This window comes from Danio aesculapii, chromosome 13 (assembly GCF_903798145.1).
Source record: "Danio aesculapii chromosome 13, fDanAes4.1, whole genome shotgun sequence".
NCBI lineage: Eukaryota > Metazoa > Chordata > Actinopteri > Cypriniformes > Danionidae > Danio > Danio aesculapii.
Window position 1 is genome coordinate 13,788,140 of NC_079447.1, and position 20,082 is coordinate 13,808,221.

At 32.8% G+C, this 20,082-nt stretch overlaps 1 protein-coding gene across 1 annotated transcript in view; it reads right to left on the reverse strand.

The window, feature by feature from the left end:
- Positions 1 to 15,582: 15,582 nt before the first annotated feature.
- Positions 15,583 to 20,082, reverse strand: part of marveld1 (MARVEL domain containing 1) — a 32,672-nt gene continuing 28,172 nt past the window's right edge. Inside the window, exon 3 of the mRNA XM_056471441.1 lies at positions 15,583 to 18,564. Within this exon, the coding sequence (XP_056327416.1) occupies positions 17,782 to 18,564 (783 nt within the window). The 3' untranslated portion in view covers positions 15,583 to 17,781. The remainder of the gene's footprint in view (positions 18,565 to 20,082) is intronic.

Below are 20,082 nucleotides of genomic sequence, written 5' to 3' on the forward strand. Positions count from 1 at the left end.
TAATAATTTAATAATAAGCAATTAATGATACTAAAAATGATTAATTATCCGTTTGCATATATGTATGCATGCATATTATATATATTTTATATAAAATTACATAGAAAAAGAAAAAAAACTGAAAAACAGAGTTAAAACAACAACAACAACAACAACAACAACAACAACAACAACAACAATAATAATAATAATAATAAATAAACACAGTAGAAAGATCTTCCAGATGTTCAATAGGCTTCACGTTGGTTGTGATCAATAACAAAAAGACAATTAATATTTGAAGTAAATACAGCTTTAATGTCTACCAGCGGTAACTGGCTGACATTTGTTGCAGAGTATCTGAAGTGTAAATAAAAAGAACATTGAAAGAATAGTTTTTTAAAAAGTTGGTGGGACAAGGTGATTCTGGGGACCATAACAAAACCTGGGATTCAAACCTTTAATTAGCATTTCATATTTACAGCCTGTCAAGCAGAGCTGTAAATCTGTCCAATAAACAACGACAAAACACATCAAGAAAGCATAAAACTTCAGCTCCCCGTAAATTTCATGAAGCAAAGAGGAGAAAGATTTTTATAACCGTTTTACTGCTTTATAAAGTGGAACTGTTTTCCTGTTGATATTGAGGCTTTCAGCTGTACCTCTAGTGCAGTTTATCATCAGTGACACACAGTATTGTTTGCCTTTACACTGTGTTGTGTAATAATGTGACTGGGTAAAGAAAACAAGCAGAATTAATGTTATCTATTTATCAGTGCTGCAGAAAAAAAATTAAGCGCGATTAATTGCATCCATTACGAAAATAAATGTTTGTTCTATCATTATATAAGTGGGTGTATAATGTATATTCATTATGTATATAAATAATACACACATGCATGTATATATTTAACCCTTTTGCACTGTTCAACAAAGAAAACCACCAACAATCAAAAATGCACGATTATATGGTGTCATGGTTTTACAATCAAAAAATGTGGTTATGATGGAGGTCAATAGGCTAAAAACAGCCAACAACAGTAAATTAGAGAGAAAAAAAATCTAATTAAACCAAAAACAATGCATCAAAGTCAATGTTTTTTTCACATGTCCAAGACTTTGATAAAAGGTAAAAAAAAATCCAGTTCACAATTACTTTTTATTAACAAGATGTCATTTCAAGTTGTTTTTTTTACCAAATCAGTGACATTTATGAATTTGGCAATTAAAGAGTTCAAATCCTGTAATTTTCTAAGCGATTTAATAATTTTGATCAGGGCTGAGAGTGATTAACAGATTTATGCAAAAAAATTTGAAAAAAAATAATTACCTGATGCATTTTTACAGTTTAATTCAACAGATGTTTTCATCCCGAACATTACAAAAGGGAAGTCAATTTGTCCAGAGTGTACTATTGAGTTTTTACAAAATTCACAGCATTTTCTTAAATTATGTGTCAAAATAAGATCACCAAAATCATTCTGCTAGCTGAAACACACAAAAAAGTTATGTTGATCAAAACAAGTTGATGAAAACATCTTCAATAGTACATAAGGGTAAAGAAAATGTTTATTAATATTTAGATATAAAATATATTTGTATGAATATGAAAAGTTATATACAAATTTAAATGTATATGCAAAAAAAGGTTTGGTAAAGTTTTGTTTTGTGTATATATATATATATATATATATATATATATATATATATATATATATATATATATATATATAATATATATATATATATATATATATATATATATATATATATATATATATATATATATATATATATATATATTTACCATAAACATCAGTGTTGACATCTGAACTACTGTTATTCCGGTACTTCTGTGTCATTTAATTGTTTGTAACGAACTGAAAAACTGAATCTCTCTCAATCAAACATAGATTTGAATGCAGCACTTTGAAGGATTAATAACCATATGAAGATCATTTTCATTTATCATCACGATCTTTTAAATGTTTAATTGTGCAGCTTTACACTGAATGCATTAATGTAGGTTAAACAAACAGTGACAGAAAACAACTTTAATTAATAACCTAAGAAAGCATTTAGGTCCCACCACAACTTTTTCCATTATCATCATATATTAAAGGGAAGCCAAAATGCTTTCATACACATGATTTAAATGATGCAGCAGGCAATCTCTCTGCAATTAGTCATCTTTGAATTATAAGGTTCTATCTGCATTCTAAATGATTTTGAGAGATAGAGCAAAGTTTTTGCAAACAATATGTTTAACATTTGTTTTTTCAAATAAAAAGTTTTAAAATGTAAACAACTTATAAAAAAGCATCCCATGATGTAAATAAGTTGTAATTTAATAAGAATATGTTGATAACTCAATTTTGACAGATGTCAGATGGAACCTTATAATTTTAAGGTGGCGAATTGTTATAAATGCTGAATGAACCTACAAGTTAAAAAAAAAAAAAAAACGTAGTAATTCGTGGGTCACGTGCGTTCCGAACTGTGGGTTGTGATCTGTTACACCCATAATACACACACACACACACACACACATACGTACGTACGTACGTACGTACGTACGTACGTACGTACATAAATACATACACACATACATACATGCATACATAAATATACACACACACACACACACACACACGGGTATATATATATATATATATATATATATATATATATATATATATATATATATATATATATATATATATATATATATATATATATATATATATATATATATATATATATATATATATATATAAATATAAATTCAAATGAATATATATTCAAATGAAGTTACCTAAATGTATTACTGCTCATTGTTTGTTTGAGTTAGTAGTATTAGCTAGCATTAGCTATTATGAAGTAATGATTTAAGTTATTCATATTTTCTCACAAGTGACCAAAGAGTGCATAATAGAATTCTGTTTTCTTCATCTTTACAGCAAAAGTGCAATAAAAGTGTCATGACTCAATGCTTCAACCACCTGAAGAAATATTGAAGTTGTCAAAAGCATTTCAGCGTGACGGTGCTAATCTTTCTCAGCTGGCGGAGATGAGCCAAACACTGTCATTCTGTAATCCTGTAGAGCTCATAAAGCCACAAATACTACATCCATCAAACACAACACTGTGTGTGTGCAGAGGATCTCAGTCGCCAGACTTTCACAGCTGCTGCTTTATTAAAGAGACAATCCTGACACCTGGCGGAAGACTTGAGAAATTACACTTATATTTACATTTAGTAGACGTTTCGTCCAAAGCGACATAGAAATAAATGAGGAAACATTCAGCGAAGTACAGAGAAATATAAGCTACACTACTGTTTTATCTACTCCCTTCTGATATTAGATACAGAATTCCTATTAATAAAACAAATTAGTTTAAACTTTCATTTATCCCCTCAGTTGTAAAGTTTTTTATTTTAAGGTAGATTTGTATTGTACAATGTGTTTTTGTGTGTGACAAGCTTGTATTCTGCAGGTCAGTTGACATCGTGAAATGAATAAAGCCTAACTGACTGATGAAGTGTTCACGGAAGAGATGGGTTTTTAGTAATGTAACACTTGAATGTGAATGCTACACTTTTACAGCTAAACCCATTGAATAGGTTTAGACAATTAGTTGATACAAAACACGAAAGCATATTTTCTTATTTAAAATATATTTACCGAACAGTGATAATCTTCACTTTTAAATCCAGTCATCTTTTTAAGCAGGCTTTCTTATTACTTTATCATGTTATTTTATATTCAAGATGTGTTTGTGTTTATAATTACTCATTATAACATATTGAACAACATCGTCAGTTGAAGAGAAAATACAATAGCAAAGACTAGGGAGGAGAGAAAAAAAATCTTTACAAAGCCTCCATCATTAAAAAAAAGTCATCATAAGCTTTAAGAAATGTATTATTATTATTATTAATGAGATTAAGAGATTTAATAATGAACGAAATTTCAGCTAGGAAAATATTAAATAGCAGTATTTGTGCATTTAGGGTTTTTTTTACACCTGGTTATTTTATGCTTTTTCTGAATGACTAGCTATCCAATCGTATAAATGCAGGTGTAAATGGCCCCTGAAACGCAGTTGAGACTGATATTAATTAATTTGCTCCAACCACTTCTTGAGGTGATCGGAGACACATTCCAGACAAAACTGGACAGGTCTAAATGCATCTGGTTATTGAAAACATATATGTAAAAAATTTACTTCTTGTTTGAACACAAAGAATATATTTTGAAAAATGTTGGAAACCTGTAACCATTGACTACCAAACAGTATTTGTTTTTCCTACTATGGAAGTCAAGGGTTACAGGTTTTCAGCTTTCTTCAAAATATGTTCTTTTGTGTCCAACAGAAGAAACAAACTCATAGAGATTTGGAACCACTTGAGGGTGAGTAACTAAAGCGAGTAAATTGGAATTTTGGGGTGAACTATCTATTCAATATCAAACTGAATGATGTATTGTGCATACTGCACATGAATTATGAAAATAGATTTCATGACGTTAACTGGAACATGATACAAAACCTCCTGTAGCCTAAACCGCTTGTATGCCAAAAAAGACATGCAGCTTAATTAAATAAGATATATATCTGACCTTTTTGATGACATGGTTACATTTTCATACAGCATAAATATCTTATTTGAATATCAGATTTATATCTGTTTAGTGTAGACACGTTTATGAGGCCAAATTGGACAACTATCTGGTCACAGATTATCTGTAAACGGGCCATTAGAGATTGATGTCTTATGCATGGTGTTTAAGTCAATTAGTCACAATTGGTTACTTAAATTCAGCTTTATTTTTATATTAGTCACAACTGCTATATTTACTTCATCTAATGTCGATTCGTCTCCTACTAATGAATGTAATTTCTCTCGAAGACATTATAGACCTTTTGAAAGTGGAGACGAAACAGTGCCACCTGCTGGAGATTTATTCTGCACCTGCTGGTACTACAAAAACGGTAGTATGCAAAATGCCACAATGATGGCATTTTAATTGTTCCTATTATTATTTTGTGTGTATCCTACAATAGGTTAACATGCAGGTCAAAACACTGCTCACTCTTAGAAAAAGTTCTAAAATTATAAGCACTTAATTTAAGTAATTTTTCAAATATTTCTACTTAACAGAACAATGACATTTTCATATATATATATATATATATATATATATATATATATATATATATATATATATATATATATGAAAATGTCATTGTATATGTATATATGTATATATATATATATATATATATATACATATATACATATACAATGACATTTTCATATATATATATATATATATATATATATATATATATATATATATATATATATATATATATATATATATATATATATATATATATATATATATGAAAATGTCATTGTATATATATATATATATATATATATATATATATATATATATATATATATATATATATATATATATATATATATATGTCACTTTAAGCTTCTATACAGCTTAAAGTGACATTTAAAGGCTTAACTATGTTAATTAGGTTAACTAGGCAGGTTAGGGTAATTAGGCAAGTTATTGTATAATGATGGTTTGTTCTGTAGACTATCGAAAAAATATATAGCTTAAAAGGCACTAATAATTGACCTTAAAATGGTGTTTAAAAAAAATTTAAAACTGCTTTTCTTCTAGCCGAAATAAAACTTTCTGCAGAAGAAAAAATATTATCAGACATACTGTGAAAATTCCCTTATTCTGTTAATCATTTGGAAAATATTGAGCGAGAGAGAGAGAGAGAAAAAGAGAGAAAAAAAACAGAGAAAAAGAAAAAGAGAGAGAGACATTTATTACATTTATTATCTTAACATTTATTACAAATCTACAGTTTTCTGCAGGAACTAACTCATCGGAGTTTCAGAATCACTTCTTTCTTTTTGGAAAACCATAAACAAATGTATTGTGCACTTCTAATTTTACTAAAGAAAAAAAGATATCTACCACAAAGTCTAGTCCCACCCATGAATGACAAGTTAATTGTGGGCTGGAGCCAAATTTAGTCAGACAAAAGCTTAATTATATTCAAGTATGATACATCAGCACAAACGTGAAACGGGAACTGAAAATAATAGTTCTGGAGAACCCAGACATCTTTCTCGTAATTAACACTTTTGAATTTAGGCATGTAATAACCAGGTAGAGATAATACCACATGTTGCCCCAGAAACTCTTAGAATAAACACATGAAAAAAGTTGTTTAAATCACATTGCTTGTGCACTTACAGTACTCATTCCCACTGAAATAAGCACGCCTCACTGACATGACATAAAAACTATACCAAAGTAGGCAGGCAGGCAGGCAGGCAGACAGACAGGTAAATAGATAAATGCTTTACCAATAGTGTCAGTATATTTTAGTTTATATAAGGAGTAATCATGGACTTGTATAAGATTCTGATGATATGATAACCTTGTATAAAAATATTAAAGGTTTCACGGTATTGTGATCACTGCTCTAAAATATGTTTTTTATAAATGTCTGGGTAAAAAAAATAAAATTAATTAACTAAAACAATATATTTTATTTTAAGAAACCTTTAAAATATTTTGGAACAGTAAACATGTCAGGCTAAATAATTAAAATTAAATCATTGTCTTCTGCCATCTTCATTAGTTTCAAAAACACAGATGTCTTTGCAACTTGAAAATCCTTGGATATCTTTTATTTCTTTGGATTTGAAGGAAGCCACTGCACTGTTCTGCTCTACAGCATGTTTGGATGTTGGTGCATTATCATTTTTTTTTTTTCAAATGCTTTTGATGTGGAGGGTCCTTTTCTGCTGGAGATTAGATTCAATTCAATTCACCTTTATTTGTATAGCGCTTATACAATGTAGATTGTGTCAAAGCAGCTTCACATAAAAGGTCATAGTAAATAGGAACAGTGTAGTTCAATGGGAACAGTGTAGTTCATTAGACATGGGATGATAACCGGTTTCAAGGTTTACTGGGCTTTGGAAAAAGGTATTATATCATCAGGATCTTGTATAGGACCATGCCTACTGGAGATACTGTTGTGTAACAGTATTATGTTTGAAGTTTTAAATATACTTGACTTTTCCATACCACGGTAAACCATAAAACCGGTTATCATCCCATGCCTATTGAGTAGTTAAAGTCACATCATCTAAGAACGTCATGTTTTATTATACTTCATGTTTATTTTGATTCAAGAAATGCAAATTGTCATGACATAAGTAAATGATAATACTTGCATGTTGTAATTTTAAATATAAATATGTAGTGAATTTAATGAAATAATTGCAAAACAGCATATGTTTTATTTAAAAGCTAAACATTAGCTTTAAATAGACTGAAAATTGAATTATAAACCCCAAAATCATTCTGAAAACAGTTAATAATGTAAATCTATTGGCAGAGAAGTTATTTACGCTATTTGATCAGCTGGGGAAATTACATGTCATATCTCCATGCAAATATTCTGCGTATGTGAGAATACATCTAGCCCAGTTCTGAACAATGTGGGCTTGTTTGACTTTAATGCTTTCCATCACAAGCATGCCAAAGCCATGAAGGCCTGTTTCCTTCTAAGGCTTCAGAAAGCCTCCCTCTGTGTTTATTGAACTAGACACGTCTGTTTGTTGTTTTCCCTCACAAAGTGGTGCAGAGAGCCAGCCGAGAGGTGTGGAATAAAATGAAGCAACCCTGGATGAAATATTGATGAACACGAGGAGGATCCTCTACAAAAATAGCCTCTTCAACATATTTACAGCACTTGCACCACCTCGATTACAATTAGCAAAGTCTTAGTCAAGTTAATAACACATTCCTGCCATCTGTTATGGACTGGCAGCAAAAGGAAAGTCTTGGTATTTCCATGACTCTATAAATAGGCCTCGCAGCCCCCAAGCCGCATTGCCCTCTGCCACAATCTGCTTGAACACAGCACCAATTCAGTCTGCTCCAAAACAGGATGTGATATCATTTCCTCTTACACATAATGTGATTTTTGTCTCCTGGGATACAGGTTTTAGGAAACATTTTGTAGTTCTGAGACTGGTACAAACTGGTGACTCACTACAACATTTCATGATGTGATTGCAAAACTGCGGGGGCAATTTTTTGATGTAGAATGCATCTACTTATGAAATTTAAAAGACATCTTAGTTAATCTCCCTTTAATATCTAAATTGTGTCTTATAGTAACCAATAGAATTAAATCAAAACCAAACTGCAAAATGAAAATCAAAGCAGCGGAAAAAACAAAGCAACAACAAACACATCAACTAACAGAATCCAAAACCAATAAACAAGCAAATAAATACAAAACTAACTAAAACTAAAAAAGCACAAACTAATAAAAGACAAACAAAGCAAACAACAAGCAAGAGAAAGAAAAAACAAAAACCAGACAACATAAAAAAAACATCTGAGTGAAGAAACTCAAAAATAAAATCAAACAAACCAAAAATGTAATAGCAATAACTAAACAAAAGAAAGAAAAAACGCAAAAGCAAACAAATAAACATGAATAAATAAATGAATATTTCAAATAAATGAGACAAAAACAAAACCGACAACATAAGAAACGTCCAAGTGAATAAACTCCACACCACAAACCAAACAAACAAAAATCTAATTGAAACAAAAAAGCCAAAACAAAAACAAATAAACAAGAAAAAAAGACAACATAAGAAATATCCAAGTGAATAAACTCAAAAAATAACAACAAAAATGTAAACAACTACTAAACAAAATAAAAAAAACACAAACCAAACAAAAAAAGAAACTAAAAACAAATAAACGAGAAAAAACAAAAACCAGACAACATAAGAAATATCCAAGTGAATAAACTCCAAAATAAAATTAAACAAAACAAAAAAACAACAACCACTAAACAAAAGAAAAAACACAAACCAAACAAACAAAAAATAGAAACAAATAAACATGAATAAATAAATAAATAAATATTTCAAATAAATGAGACAAAAACAAACAGACAACATAAGAAACATCCAAGTGAATAAACGCCAAAATAAAATTAAACAAAAATTTATAACAAAATCTAAATAAAAAAAATAAATAAAAAAAACAGAACAAAAACAAAAATGTAATACCTAAACAAAGTACAGAAAAAAAAATAAATAAATAAAAAAACAAATACCAGACAACATAAAAGAAACATCCAAAATAAAATTAAACAAACCAAAAATGCAATAACAGCAACTAAACAAAAGAAAGAAAAACAACACGAACCGAACAAACAAAAATCAAACACACAAGTAAAACAAAAAACAAAACGTAACCGAAAGCAACAAACAAAAAGCTAAATAAAATAATTTTCAGACACAGCAAAATAAAAAAAAAAAAACCAAAAATAAATTAAAAAAATAAAATAATTAAAAAACGAACTATTCTTTACATCTAAAAGTACACAATAAAAAATCCTTAATTTTTTTTACGCAGCTGGGGTGTCAGGGAAAAAAAAAGAAAAAATAACGGGCGTTAAATTATGGAAATTTACCACAAAATAACAGATGTTAAATGACAGAAATTTACCGTAAATTAACAGACGTTAAATTACAGAAACTAACCAGTAATTGAAATTTAAGGAAAATTCAACATCTGTTATTTTAAGGTAAATTAATGGCCAATAATTTAACAATAATTGAATGGCCATTGTTTTATGTTTTTTTTTTTCCCAGCACCCCTGTTGCCGGAAAAAAAGTAAAGTTCTGGATTTGTTTTACAGTGTAATATAATTGTGATTCTTTAAAGAAAAGTAAACAAAATAAAACTGAATCACTTAATACCAATAAGATATTATGGAAGAATGCACTGAGCAAATAATTTTCTCTGGGCGGATCTAAAATCAACTCCATCCATTTCAAAAGCCATTTTCTCACCTAATAAAAACATCTGAGCAATAAACGATGCAACTTTCCAAAGCTGTGACGTCAAAATCATTAGACAATAAGAAGCCACACTTATGTTCTATTCAAAATGCATCATGCAACATCCACTACAAATCAATCAAATATAACTGCTTCCTTTCCATCATTTTCTCACATGAATGGTTAAGCATTTCTGTCCTTTTCGACTAAGCCTGTCCATTCCCTGTTTAACAGTGTGTCTTTCTCCGATGTGAAGCGCGTCACACAGGAATGCGTGTCTCAGCAGTCTGAAGACCGTGTGGTTAACGGTCCACATGTGCAGGCCTGCTCTCATTGAAGCTCTGCTGACTTATCTTGAGAAAACAAGACCCACAAGCAGCGATTACAGAGAAAAAAAAAAACCTAATTTAAATCACAACAGCTTCAAAACATTGGAAAGAGATCTGGATTACGTTTGAATGAGAACACGAGTCTCCATGCAGGTTTATTTGACAGTTAGGCTGCCTATAAAGCCATTTTTGTCAAATTTCTGGCCTACGTGCAATAACGTGTGTAACATGGTTTTCATCAGTTAACAACATCCATGTGTTTGTGTCAACACTTTTGAACCGAAGCGCTTCCTCTGAAGGCTTTTTACCCCACTTGACGATCCAGAGGGAATTCATACTGCTTCCTGAGGTTTCTACAAATCCTCATCTGAGTGTAATAGCGCGAGCTGCGTAATTTCTGATAAATGACCATTTGTTGAGCTCACATCTGGCCATATATGAGTCACTATGCACTCACATATTTATTTGGCATCGTAACTAGTTGCTTGTGAATGTTATACAAATGCATCCATGCGTTTTCAATTTTTCTTAATGTTTCCTATGACCCATTCCATTAGAGACATTCTGTTCATACACTCAAAAAGTGACTTTCGTTGCTTGTGCAAACTACTTATTTCGAGTTCAAACAGCATAATTCCTAAGGTTTTTTGGGGGGACAACTTAATTGTTTTATGTTCAATCCACAAGTTTGTAAACATGACTCTTATTTAGTTTAAAGAGCCCCTATTATGTTTTTTTTTACCTTCCATGCAGTGTGCAACACAGCTCTAATGCCCCATTCACACGAGGTGTCAGCATCTACGCTTCCCATTCACTTTGAATGGGTGACGTCAGGCATTGCCGAACTGCATTATGGATCCGTCTGTGCCGCTTCAGAGGCGTTGCTCGCTGCAGAAGTTGGGACTTGCTCAACTTTAAATGCCGATGGATGCGTCAGCCAATCAGATCGCTGTATGCAAATACACCAGCTCAGGCAGTGACCTATTGCTGACTAATTTCATTGGCTGACGCTGCTATGACGATCTTGTCAGCCCCAACTTCAGACACGCCCTCTGTCAAGCGTTGACGCTGAAGCCCCGTGTGAATGGGGCGTAAGTGAATGAAACAGCCAGCTGATGTTTAAATCTGAGAGTGAAACTTGTTTAAAATATAGATTTTTTTAATAAAAGATTCGACTCAGAATCGTTTAAATGAATCGTCGTTCATCCAGATTTTTGTCTGTTCGTATCGACGTCAAAACAAAACAATACCAAATATGAAGTGCTGGATCTGGTAAAAAGTAAACGCACATTTCCCTTCAAAAACTAGCAGAGTGCGGATGTGTGTGGCACTGATCATGACTGAAGATGAGTGAACATTCTGGTGATTAATACAATAACCAATAATAATAAATTGTTAAAAGGAAGAATCAGAAAAGACTATTGATGTAAGTGACTTTGTCAGAGCTTGACAGGAACTTTGCAGTACAAAGTTCACGGAGCAGTTTCTTCCTTCATTTCACAAGTGTAAGTAAGTGCGATTAAAATGGTTGCCTCCTTGTTTTCTTTAGCTTGCAAAATATGTATTTAATTGTGTTTTGTTACTTGCAATTGCTCCACGCGGCTTGTACTGTATCTGGTTAACTCTTTATATTCACATATTGCGTCCAAAGCCACGTTGAAATGTGGCGGGTGCCACCAAAATGCTTTCTTTACTGATTTAAACGCATTTGTGAGCTCGCGATCCTCCGCCATTTGTTGTTGCTATGGCCACCATCAGCTGTTCCTACACACGTGTGGCAGTCAAGTTTCAAAATGGTTCAGCTTTTGCCACTGTGTGGATTAATACTGAATGTGTCATTGTTATTACTTATGGTTAAGAATAGAGTAATATGCTGCTGTTTAACTGCATTGCTTTAATGCACTCCTGCATTGGGCTCACACATACAGTACACTCTGCACACTGACTAATGTTACAAGCCATGGTGGGTGTTTCTCTCTGTCTCGCGCTGAATGCAGTCGGCCAATTGCAACAGACTGGGCCATCGGATCAATCAGCGCAGATTAGCTGTTGTTGGAGACCCCTCAAACCAAAATACAGCCTTTTATAATGCATAATAGTGGCTATTTAATCAATTTGTGAAGGGACAACATGAAGTAATTGTGTGGAATCCAACATTTTTTAGTGTATTGTTTGGTTTGCTCTCTTCTACATTTAACCTGTTGCTAGTGATGACATAACATGATGTAGCTTCAAATGCCTTTTTTCCACTATCTGATGTACATTTTATACAAAACTGGCATTTGTTCATGTTATCTAACGTTCAACATAATGAATGGAAAACAGATTAAATCATGTAGCAATACATGATATACACTAAAAAAATGCTGTGTTCCACACAATCGAATTGTGTTGGGACAACATGAAGGAATGAAGTTAGCTTATTAGTTTTTACAAATTTAAGTGGGTTGAACAAGTGGGTTGTTTCAGCTCATTTTAAATAGGCAGTTTGAGCAAACAATTTTTTGGTGTGTAGATAAACAACAGGAGCAGCAGAAAAGCACACGGTGACACTTCTGTCAGATAAGAACAGAAAACCAACTGCAGAATCACAACAGAAAATTGTTATTATTTTAAAACCTGATATTATGGGTCCTGATTTCAGTTACATTTGGATGGTAGGACAATGAAAAATGCATCCATCCCCCCAAAATATGCATCCATCCTGCCTTGTTTTAACAGTTAAAGGGGACCTATTATGTCGATTTTTACATGACTGTCTCTGTATTGTCCTTAGAGTGTGCATGTGATGTTTCAGCTAAAAAAATGCTAAATTCAAATGAGATTGTGCTCTTTCCAAAAGAGGGCGGAGCTATAAATGCCCATGTGTCAGCATAGTGGCAGGTTAAAAAAAAAAAAAATAAGACTAACTTTCTCTGCTAATGAGGGAGAGATGGTCACTTATGGGCAGTGCTTTCACCCTTTAATGACACGGACACAGTTTCTGCAGACTGTTTTTATCAAGTGTGATTATAAAAAAATTTAGTAACTACAGTTGAAATCAGAAATATTAACCCCCCTGTATTATTAGCCCCCATTTTTTTCCCCCAATTTCTGTTTAACTGAGAGATTTTCTCAACACATTTCTAAAGCTAATAATTCTAAGTTCAACTGTACATTTTTACCATTAGAGGCTGGTTATGTTTACAGACTGTTGACACAACTGACATAAATCTGACATAAAAATGATCTTATGAGAATTTACACATCTTTTTGAATCTTATTCCAACTTGATATCATTTTCCTCAGAAAAATTCTCAAATTATTACCATTAATCTGATGAAGCATTCTAGAGAGAAAATCATCATTTTTGTCCATATTAATAAATCTGTCAGCTGGCTTTGTGGTACACCAGCAGTGGATATGATTGTGATTGGTTTGTTTTTGTAAATGAAACAAAATTCCAAAAATGAAAAAAACAAAAGTGTTCGAAGCTGGTTTAAAGCCACACAAAGTGAACACTATGGTAAATCTTAAAATATTAGTATGCTGTTTACAGCATAAAAAGTCATATATTGATTAATGTGGAGTCCACTTGGAGTAGTTTATTTAATCATGCAAAAAGATGCATTTTCTTTCTTGTTCTGTGCTCATCTAAAGCCATTTACTTATATGATCTCACAAGGGTGTAAAAGATGAAATATCCCTCTAAGAGCTGTATTTTAGCATTCTGCTGTGATGCAATTTTATTTTCACATGCACTAATTTTAGAGAAACTTGCCCTAGAAGGTAATAACATTGAAATGATCCCTTCACATGCCAGAATATGCAGAAATGTGAACCAGCCTTTACACTGCAAGTCAAAAGTCTGATATAGTTTGACTAGAATGACATAATAAAACATATTTGACTAATCAATGTAAGAGAGAAAGAGGTAAAACACAGTGGGAGAGACAGGAAGCTCCTCACCAGCAGGAAGTGTCTGTTAAGTTCAATAGTTTGTGTAAATACTGCTTCGTAGGGAAATGTGTCCTTTTCCAGAGAGTGTGCATTATAGTGCATTTATTGTAGTCTGTAGTGATTTGAGAAGCTGCTACAATCACAGTACTGACAATTAAGAGTTTGTTTTTTTTACTTCGTCAGATTGTTTAAAATATGGTGAAGGATCGTTTTGGCATTTGCCGAGTGAAAAAAAAAACACACAAAAAGGCCAATTATGTAAAATAATATAACAAGATTGAAATTGTTCATTTATTTTATTTATTTTTTTAAATATCAAGCTCAAAACTTTGATTTATTTTTATTGTTTTGAATGAAACTTGTTTAGAAAACATACAGTTTTTGTATGGTTGGACGATTAATCAAAAAATAATTAAATCGACATTCAGAACCTATAATCGATCCAATTTTTCCAGGTCAATTTTTTCAATGACTTTTCCTAGTTTTTTTGACTCTTCTTTTAAGGCAATGTCTGTTTAAATTTCAGTTGTTTAACGTTGATGTTCAATAAATAATCATAGATAGTAGATAGTGTGTGTGTTTCCCTTTCATTCCCCTGCAAAGTAATCCACCGTTCATTTAAAAATCTCTCACTTGTATTATGTGAGCATATTTACTGTACAAAACCTGTCAGGGAACCATGAGGGCAAAAAATAAAATAAATGTTAATCATTCATTAATCGTAATCGAGTTAAAATGTTCAATTAATTGAGATTTAGATTTTAGGCCAAATCACCCAGCCCTAATTTCATACTAAATTTAAATAGTATTTTTGAGCATTTTCTCATAATAAAAAAAAAGCTTCTATAACTTTTTTTTTACATTTTTATACTTCATTTATATATTCCACTCAACATTCTCCTAAGCGTAGTCTTTAAAAAAAAAACCAAACTAAAGTCTGCACTCCAAAGCAATCAAGATTTTACAGTTTAATTCAATGCAAACATACAAAGCAACCATTCATTTTTGACAGGCACTTCTTAAACATATACATCTATGTGGTATGTTGCATTACCCATGGTACTTTTATTCACATTTCTTCCCTTTTCATTATTTATAATCTTAAAAGAACTGCATTTAGCAGAACTATCCCCAACTTATGATTTCTCATGAGCAATGACGTAACATTCAGACAATCTGAAAGACAATCAGACACAATTTGTGGTATAATCCCACACTGTTTTCCACCTAAATGTCCTGACTGTATAAAAACCGATCACAAGCAGCTGTCATAACATCTCAGTTCTTTACAAATGGTCCATGACCAACACCATAGTACATCAAATTGTGGTCTGGCCAGTGTGTATAGAGCCTCTCTCCCAAAATATACTTCATTTGAACAGCATACAAAACACAAATGCAACTGAAGGTGCTTTACTTCTCTTATTTATTAGCAGTTTGCCAATTATTACACTCCGACTCTGAGTTTAACAGTTGTTCTCTTTGAAAGCGAATCATGTGGAGATATTTGACACATTTGGTAAAATTGCTTGTTTAAAGACGCCGACATAAAGAGAGCTTGGTGTCATATCAAAGGTTTAAAAGAACATGTAATACTACAAATTCAGAATATCAGTTTCATCAAGCAACTTTCTTGAAGATGTCAGTTACACAACACACACAAAAATAATTAAAATGACTACATACGAGCGATTCCAGCCTTATGGATGTGACAATTGCAGTAAAAACTTAAAACATAAATTGAAACTATGTTAGCATTATATTGAATCATCTGTTTATATTTTTCAAAACAACTAACCAGAGTGTTATGGGATCAGAGTAATATATCAATCTGTAAACAATTTTTTTTATATTGTAGAAGGAGGAAAATAAACATGTTACAAACATACAGCATACTTTGTTGAAATTCTGTGAAATAAACTGAACTTGTACTGTAGGTTAATCCAACATTTATAACAATCGCAGAGAGATCACCTCCCGCCTCATTCAAATAACGTGTATGAAAGCATTTTGGCTTCCCTGTAAAATATGATGAAATGGTAGAATGATAAAACATACAACATTAAAGTGTCTTTGGTGTTACCCTGTTTTCTATAAAGCCAAACTGGAAATCGAGGGTGACATCATTAGCACGAACACACAAGACATGGTTTGTTCAGTTAAAACTACTTATTTCACTGGATTTGATCATTCTTGGAAACATTTGGTATAATGCAAGTTCATAAGTCATCTAAATATGAATACCGTTAGTAGTTTCTGGATATTTTCATGAAATTTTTTTTTAAATATTGTGCCTTTAAAACACGTCCGGGCTCATTGGAAAATATGATGATGATGATGGAAAAAGTTGTGATGCGAGCCAAATGCTTTCTTAGGTTATTAATTAAAGGTGCCACTGTTTGTTTAACCTGCATTAATGCATTTAGTGTAAAGCTGCACAATTAAAAACTAAAAGATCATGATCTCTATTCAAACCCACGCAACATGAATGATAAATCATAATGATTTACATATATTTATTAATCATTCGAAGCGCTGCATTCACATCTGGGTTTGAGAGAGATTCGGTTTTTACAGTTTTTTGGTTCATTACAAACAATTAAATAACACAGAAGTGCTAGGAGAACGGTCTATAGTTTAGATATAAATGCTGATGTTTATGGTAATGATTAAAATCACTGTTTAATGGAACTTGAAGCTAATGAATGTTGTAGCAATTACATTGTATAACCAATAGGTGGCGACAAACAACCATCAAAACGATGTCACAATAGGTTTTCAGAAATGATAGACCTAATGAAACATGCAGTTTTATGTGTGAATTGTTCAATCATTAATTGAAAATAAATATGATGTGTTGATCAAGATGTTAGATTTCTATATTTAGCTTTATCAGCATATTTTTCATATTGAATATTGTTCTTTTTTCCCCAGCGGTTCTTTCCTGATTTTTATTTTTATTAAAATTACAGGTTCTAAGCTTTGTTATACAAAACTAAGTAATAGTTTTGTATAAATGGAAAGCAATTGATATTTGTCTCCTCCATTTTTTGAGGATCCAAAAAACGGTCTGATACGTGACTCAAAAACTGTAGTGTGATCCGTACCATGAGATTTGTGATTCGTTGCACCACTACTAATAGTACAAAAGTTATTGATTTTATTTTGTAAGACATTTTTACATTTGAGGAAAAAGCTTCATTGTGGTTGTGACATCTCTCCATTATGGATGTGACAGACTTTGGTAAATCAAACATAATTGTTTGAAAACACTGACAGAGACATTTTTGTGGTACTGTACAGTACAAGTTTACACAAAAAATGTTGAAAGAGTTTCGCTATTTTGGTGAAAACTTCATTTTGTTAGGGCAAGGTAGACATTTGCATGGAATTGCTCATATATAGAGCTCCAGGAACATATAAACAAGCGTAAAATAGACTTTTCTTAGTGACTGCAACACAAAAGCTCTATAAATTACTGTATAAAATGCAACACAAACAAACAAACCTGAAAGACAAGAGGATCTGACCCCTTTGCTTTAATTATAAACTCCCCAAAAAAGCTCGCCGGAAGGACTCAAAACGGCAGGTCCTGAGGCTGGGTTTTCACACAACCGTCCGCTCGCCTCGACACTTCCTACAGCTGCAGTAGATGCCAGAAAGCAGATAAACGGCAGCAGTGAGACAAGCAAACACAGAAGCGGTGAGGTAGACCTTGTACAAGCAGTGATGTTTGTAGACGTCCAGATTGCAGTAGGAGTTCTTTTGGGTTTTGTAGATCATGATCCCGATGGTGGACAGGTACAGCAGAGTTGCGACAACGTCATGAATGAGGTTGCTTAATAGCCAGCGTTCTCCTCCGATGATGGGAACGAGATCTTGTTTATCCAGAAGCGTGAGGATGAAGATGGCTAAAGTGAGGAGCCAGAAAAGCACGGCCACAAACAGCACAAAATGAATGGAGCCTTCATACTTGTTGGCTGCGATGGTGACCCAAAGCCCAGCTCCCAGCAGGATCTGAAGGACCCGTACAATCCCGACGAAACTCTTGAGGAATTGCAGGAAACTTCTCTTCTCCTGTGGCTGAGTGGGCATCTCCTCCTTTTTTTGTTGTGGTTGTAGAGATCTGCTCCTGGTGCTCAGGGCTGATGGGGGCTGCTTGCTAAAAACAGAGAAGGAAAAAGGTTGAGACCGGTTGGTAGGAGTTTTGAGGAGGATAGTCCTGTAGGTGCACACAGAGTGAATCTTCAGCTCAGCCCCGGGGTTTTGAAATGACTTGCGTCTGCTGGTCTCTTCCGTTTCCTGTGGCCGCTGTAGAGTTGTGTTGTGTTTCCCTCCCCCCTCTTTCCAAAGCAGAGAGCAGGAGGAGAAACTGAAGAGAAGGCAGGACTTGAAACACTAAGCCCTTTCTTCTCCTCCTCCTCTTCCTTGTCGTCCATCACTTTCTGGAGTCGGCTAGTGAGAAAATTCCTGTGTGTGTGTTTGTATAGTGGGCGCAAAAGTTGCTGGGTACTTCAGCCACACTTAAGCTTGTGAATGTCTTTGTATTGGAATACATAAGAGGCATTTATTCTTAAATGTACACTTTTTAGGATAAATATTTCATGAAGAGAGTGGTTAAATTAGGCTAAGAGGTTTAATTAAGATAGTGTTTACAGAATTGTAATCTGACAAAAAATGTTTAGAAAAATTCAGAGAAGAATCTCCTATGCTCATCAAGGCCATTTTAATTAGATTAAAAAAAAAAAACTGTAACATTGTGAAATATTACTACAAGTAAAATTGACCGTTTTATATTTTGATACACTGTAAAACCCAACAGTCAACTTTATCAAATGAAATGAGTGTGGTTAACTCAAAATATAATGAATGTTAATTCTACTCATTTAAAAAGAGTTTAACTCAGTGATGAAGGTAATGAGTTAATTAAATACCTCATTACTTCAACTTAAATGAAGTTCACAGTACTCGCATAGATTAGTTTAACTCAAAGGGTTTGTAGCAAACGGTTTCCTTAAACAGTTTGAGCTGCCTTAACTTACAGTATTGGGTTTTACAATTCTCTGTTGATTTGAGTTCTCTTCATTTATTGGGTTTCACTGTGCTCAAATTGCTTCGTTTACTCAAATGGACCAAGTTCACAGTACTCATTAGGATTAGTTTTTGAACTTAAATGGTTTGTTGCAATCGGTTTCCTCAAATGGTAAAGCTGAAATTTTAGCATGATTACTCTAGTTTTCATTGTGACGTGATTATTCCAAAATGATTCTGCTGATGCTGAAGACTTGTTGCCCAAGAAGCATGCTATGTTACTTAATATTTTTGTGGAAGCCATCTAAATATATATATTTTAATATGTTGACTTTACAGTACCTTTTGACCAAATTTGGCATTCATTCATTTTCCTTCGGCTTAGTCCCTTTATTAATCAGGGGTCACTACAGCGGAAAGAACTGCCAACTTATCCAGCTTATGTTTTGAATGAAGTTCTTAGCAATGCATATTATTAATGAAGAATTAAGCGTTGATATATTTACAGCAGAAAAATGACAAAATGTCTTTGAAGATGATCTTGATATCATGATGCTGATCTTGATCATGATGCTTAATATTCTAATGATTTTTTTTTGCAACATGGTTTTGTGGTGAAAGGTCACATATTATGTTATTCATTCATTTTCCTTCGGTTTAGTCCCTTTATTCATCACGGGTCGCCACAGCGGAATGAACCACCAACTCATCCAGCATATGTTTTGCACAGCAGACGCCCTTCTAGCTGCAACCCAGTACTGGGAAACACCCATACACTCTATAATCCACACACTTTGGCCAATTTAGTTTATTCAATTCATCTACAGCACATGTTTTTGGACTGTAGGGGAAGCCAAAGCACCCAGAGGTGCCATT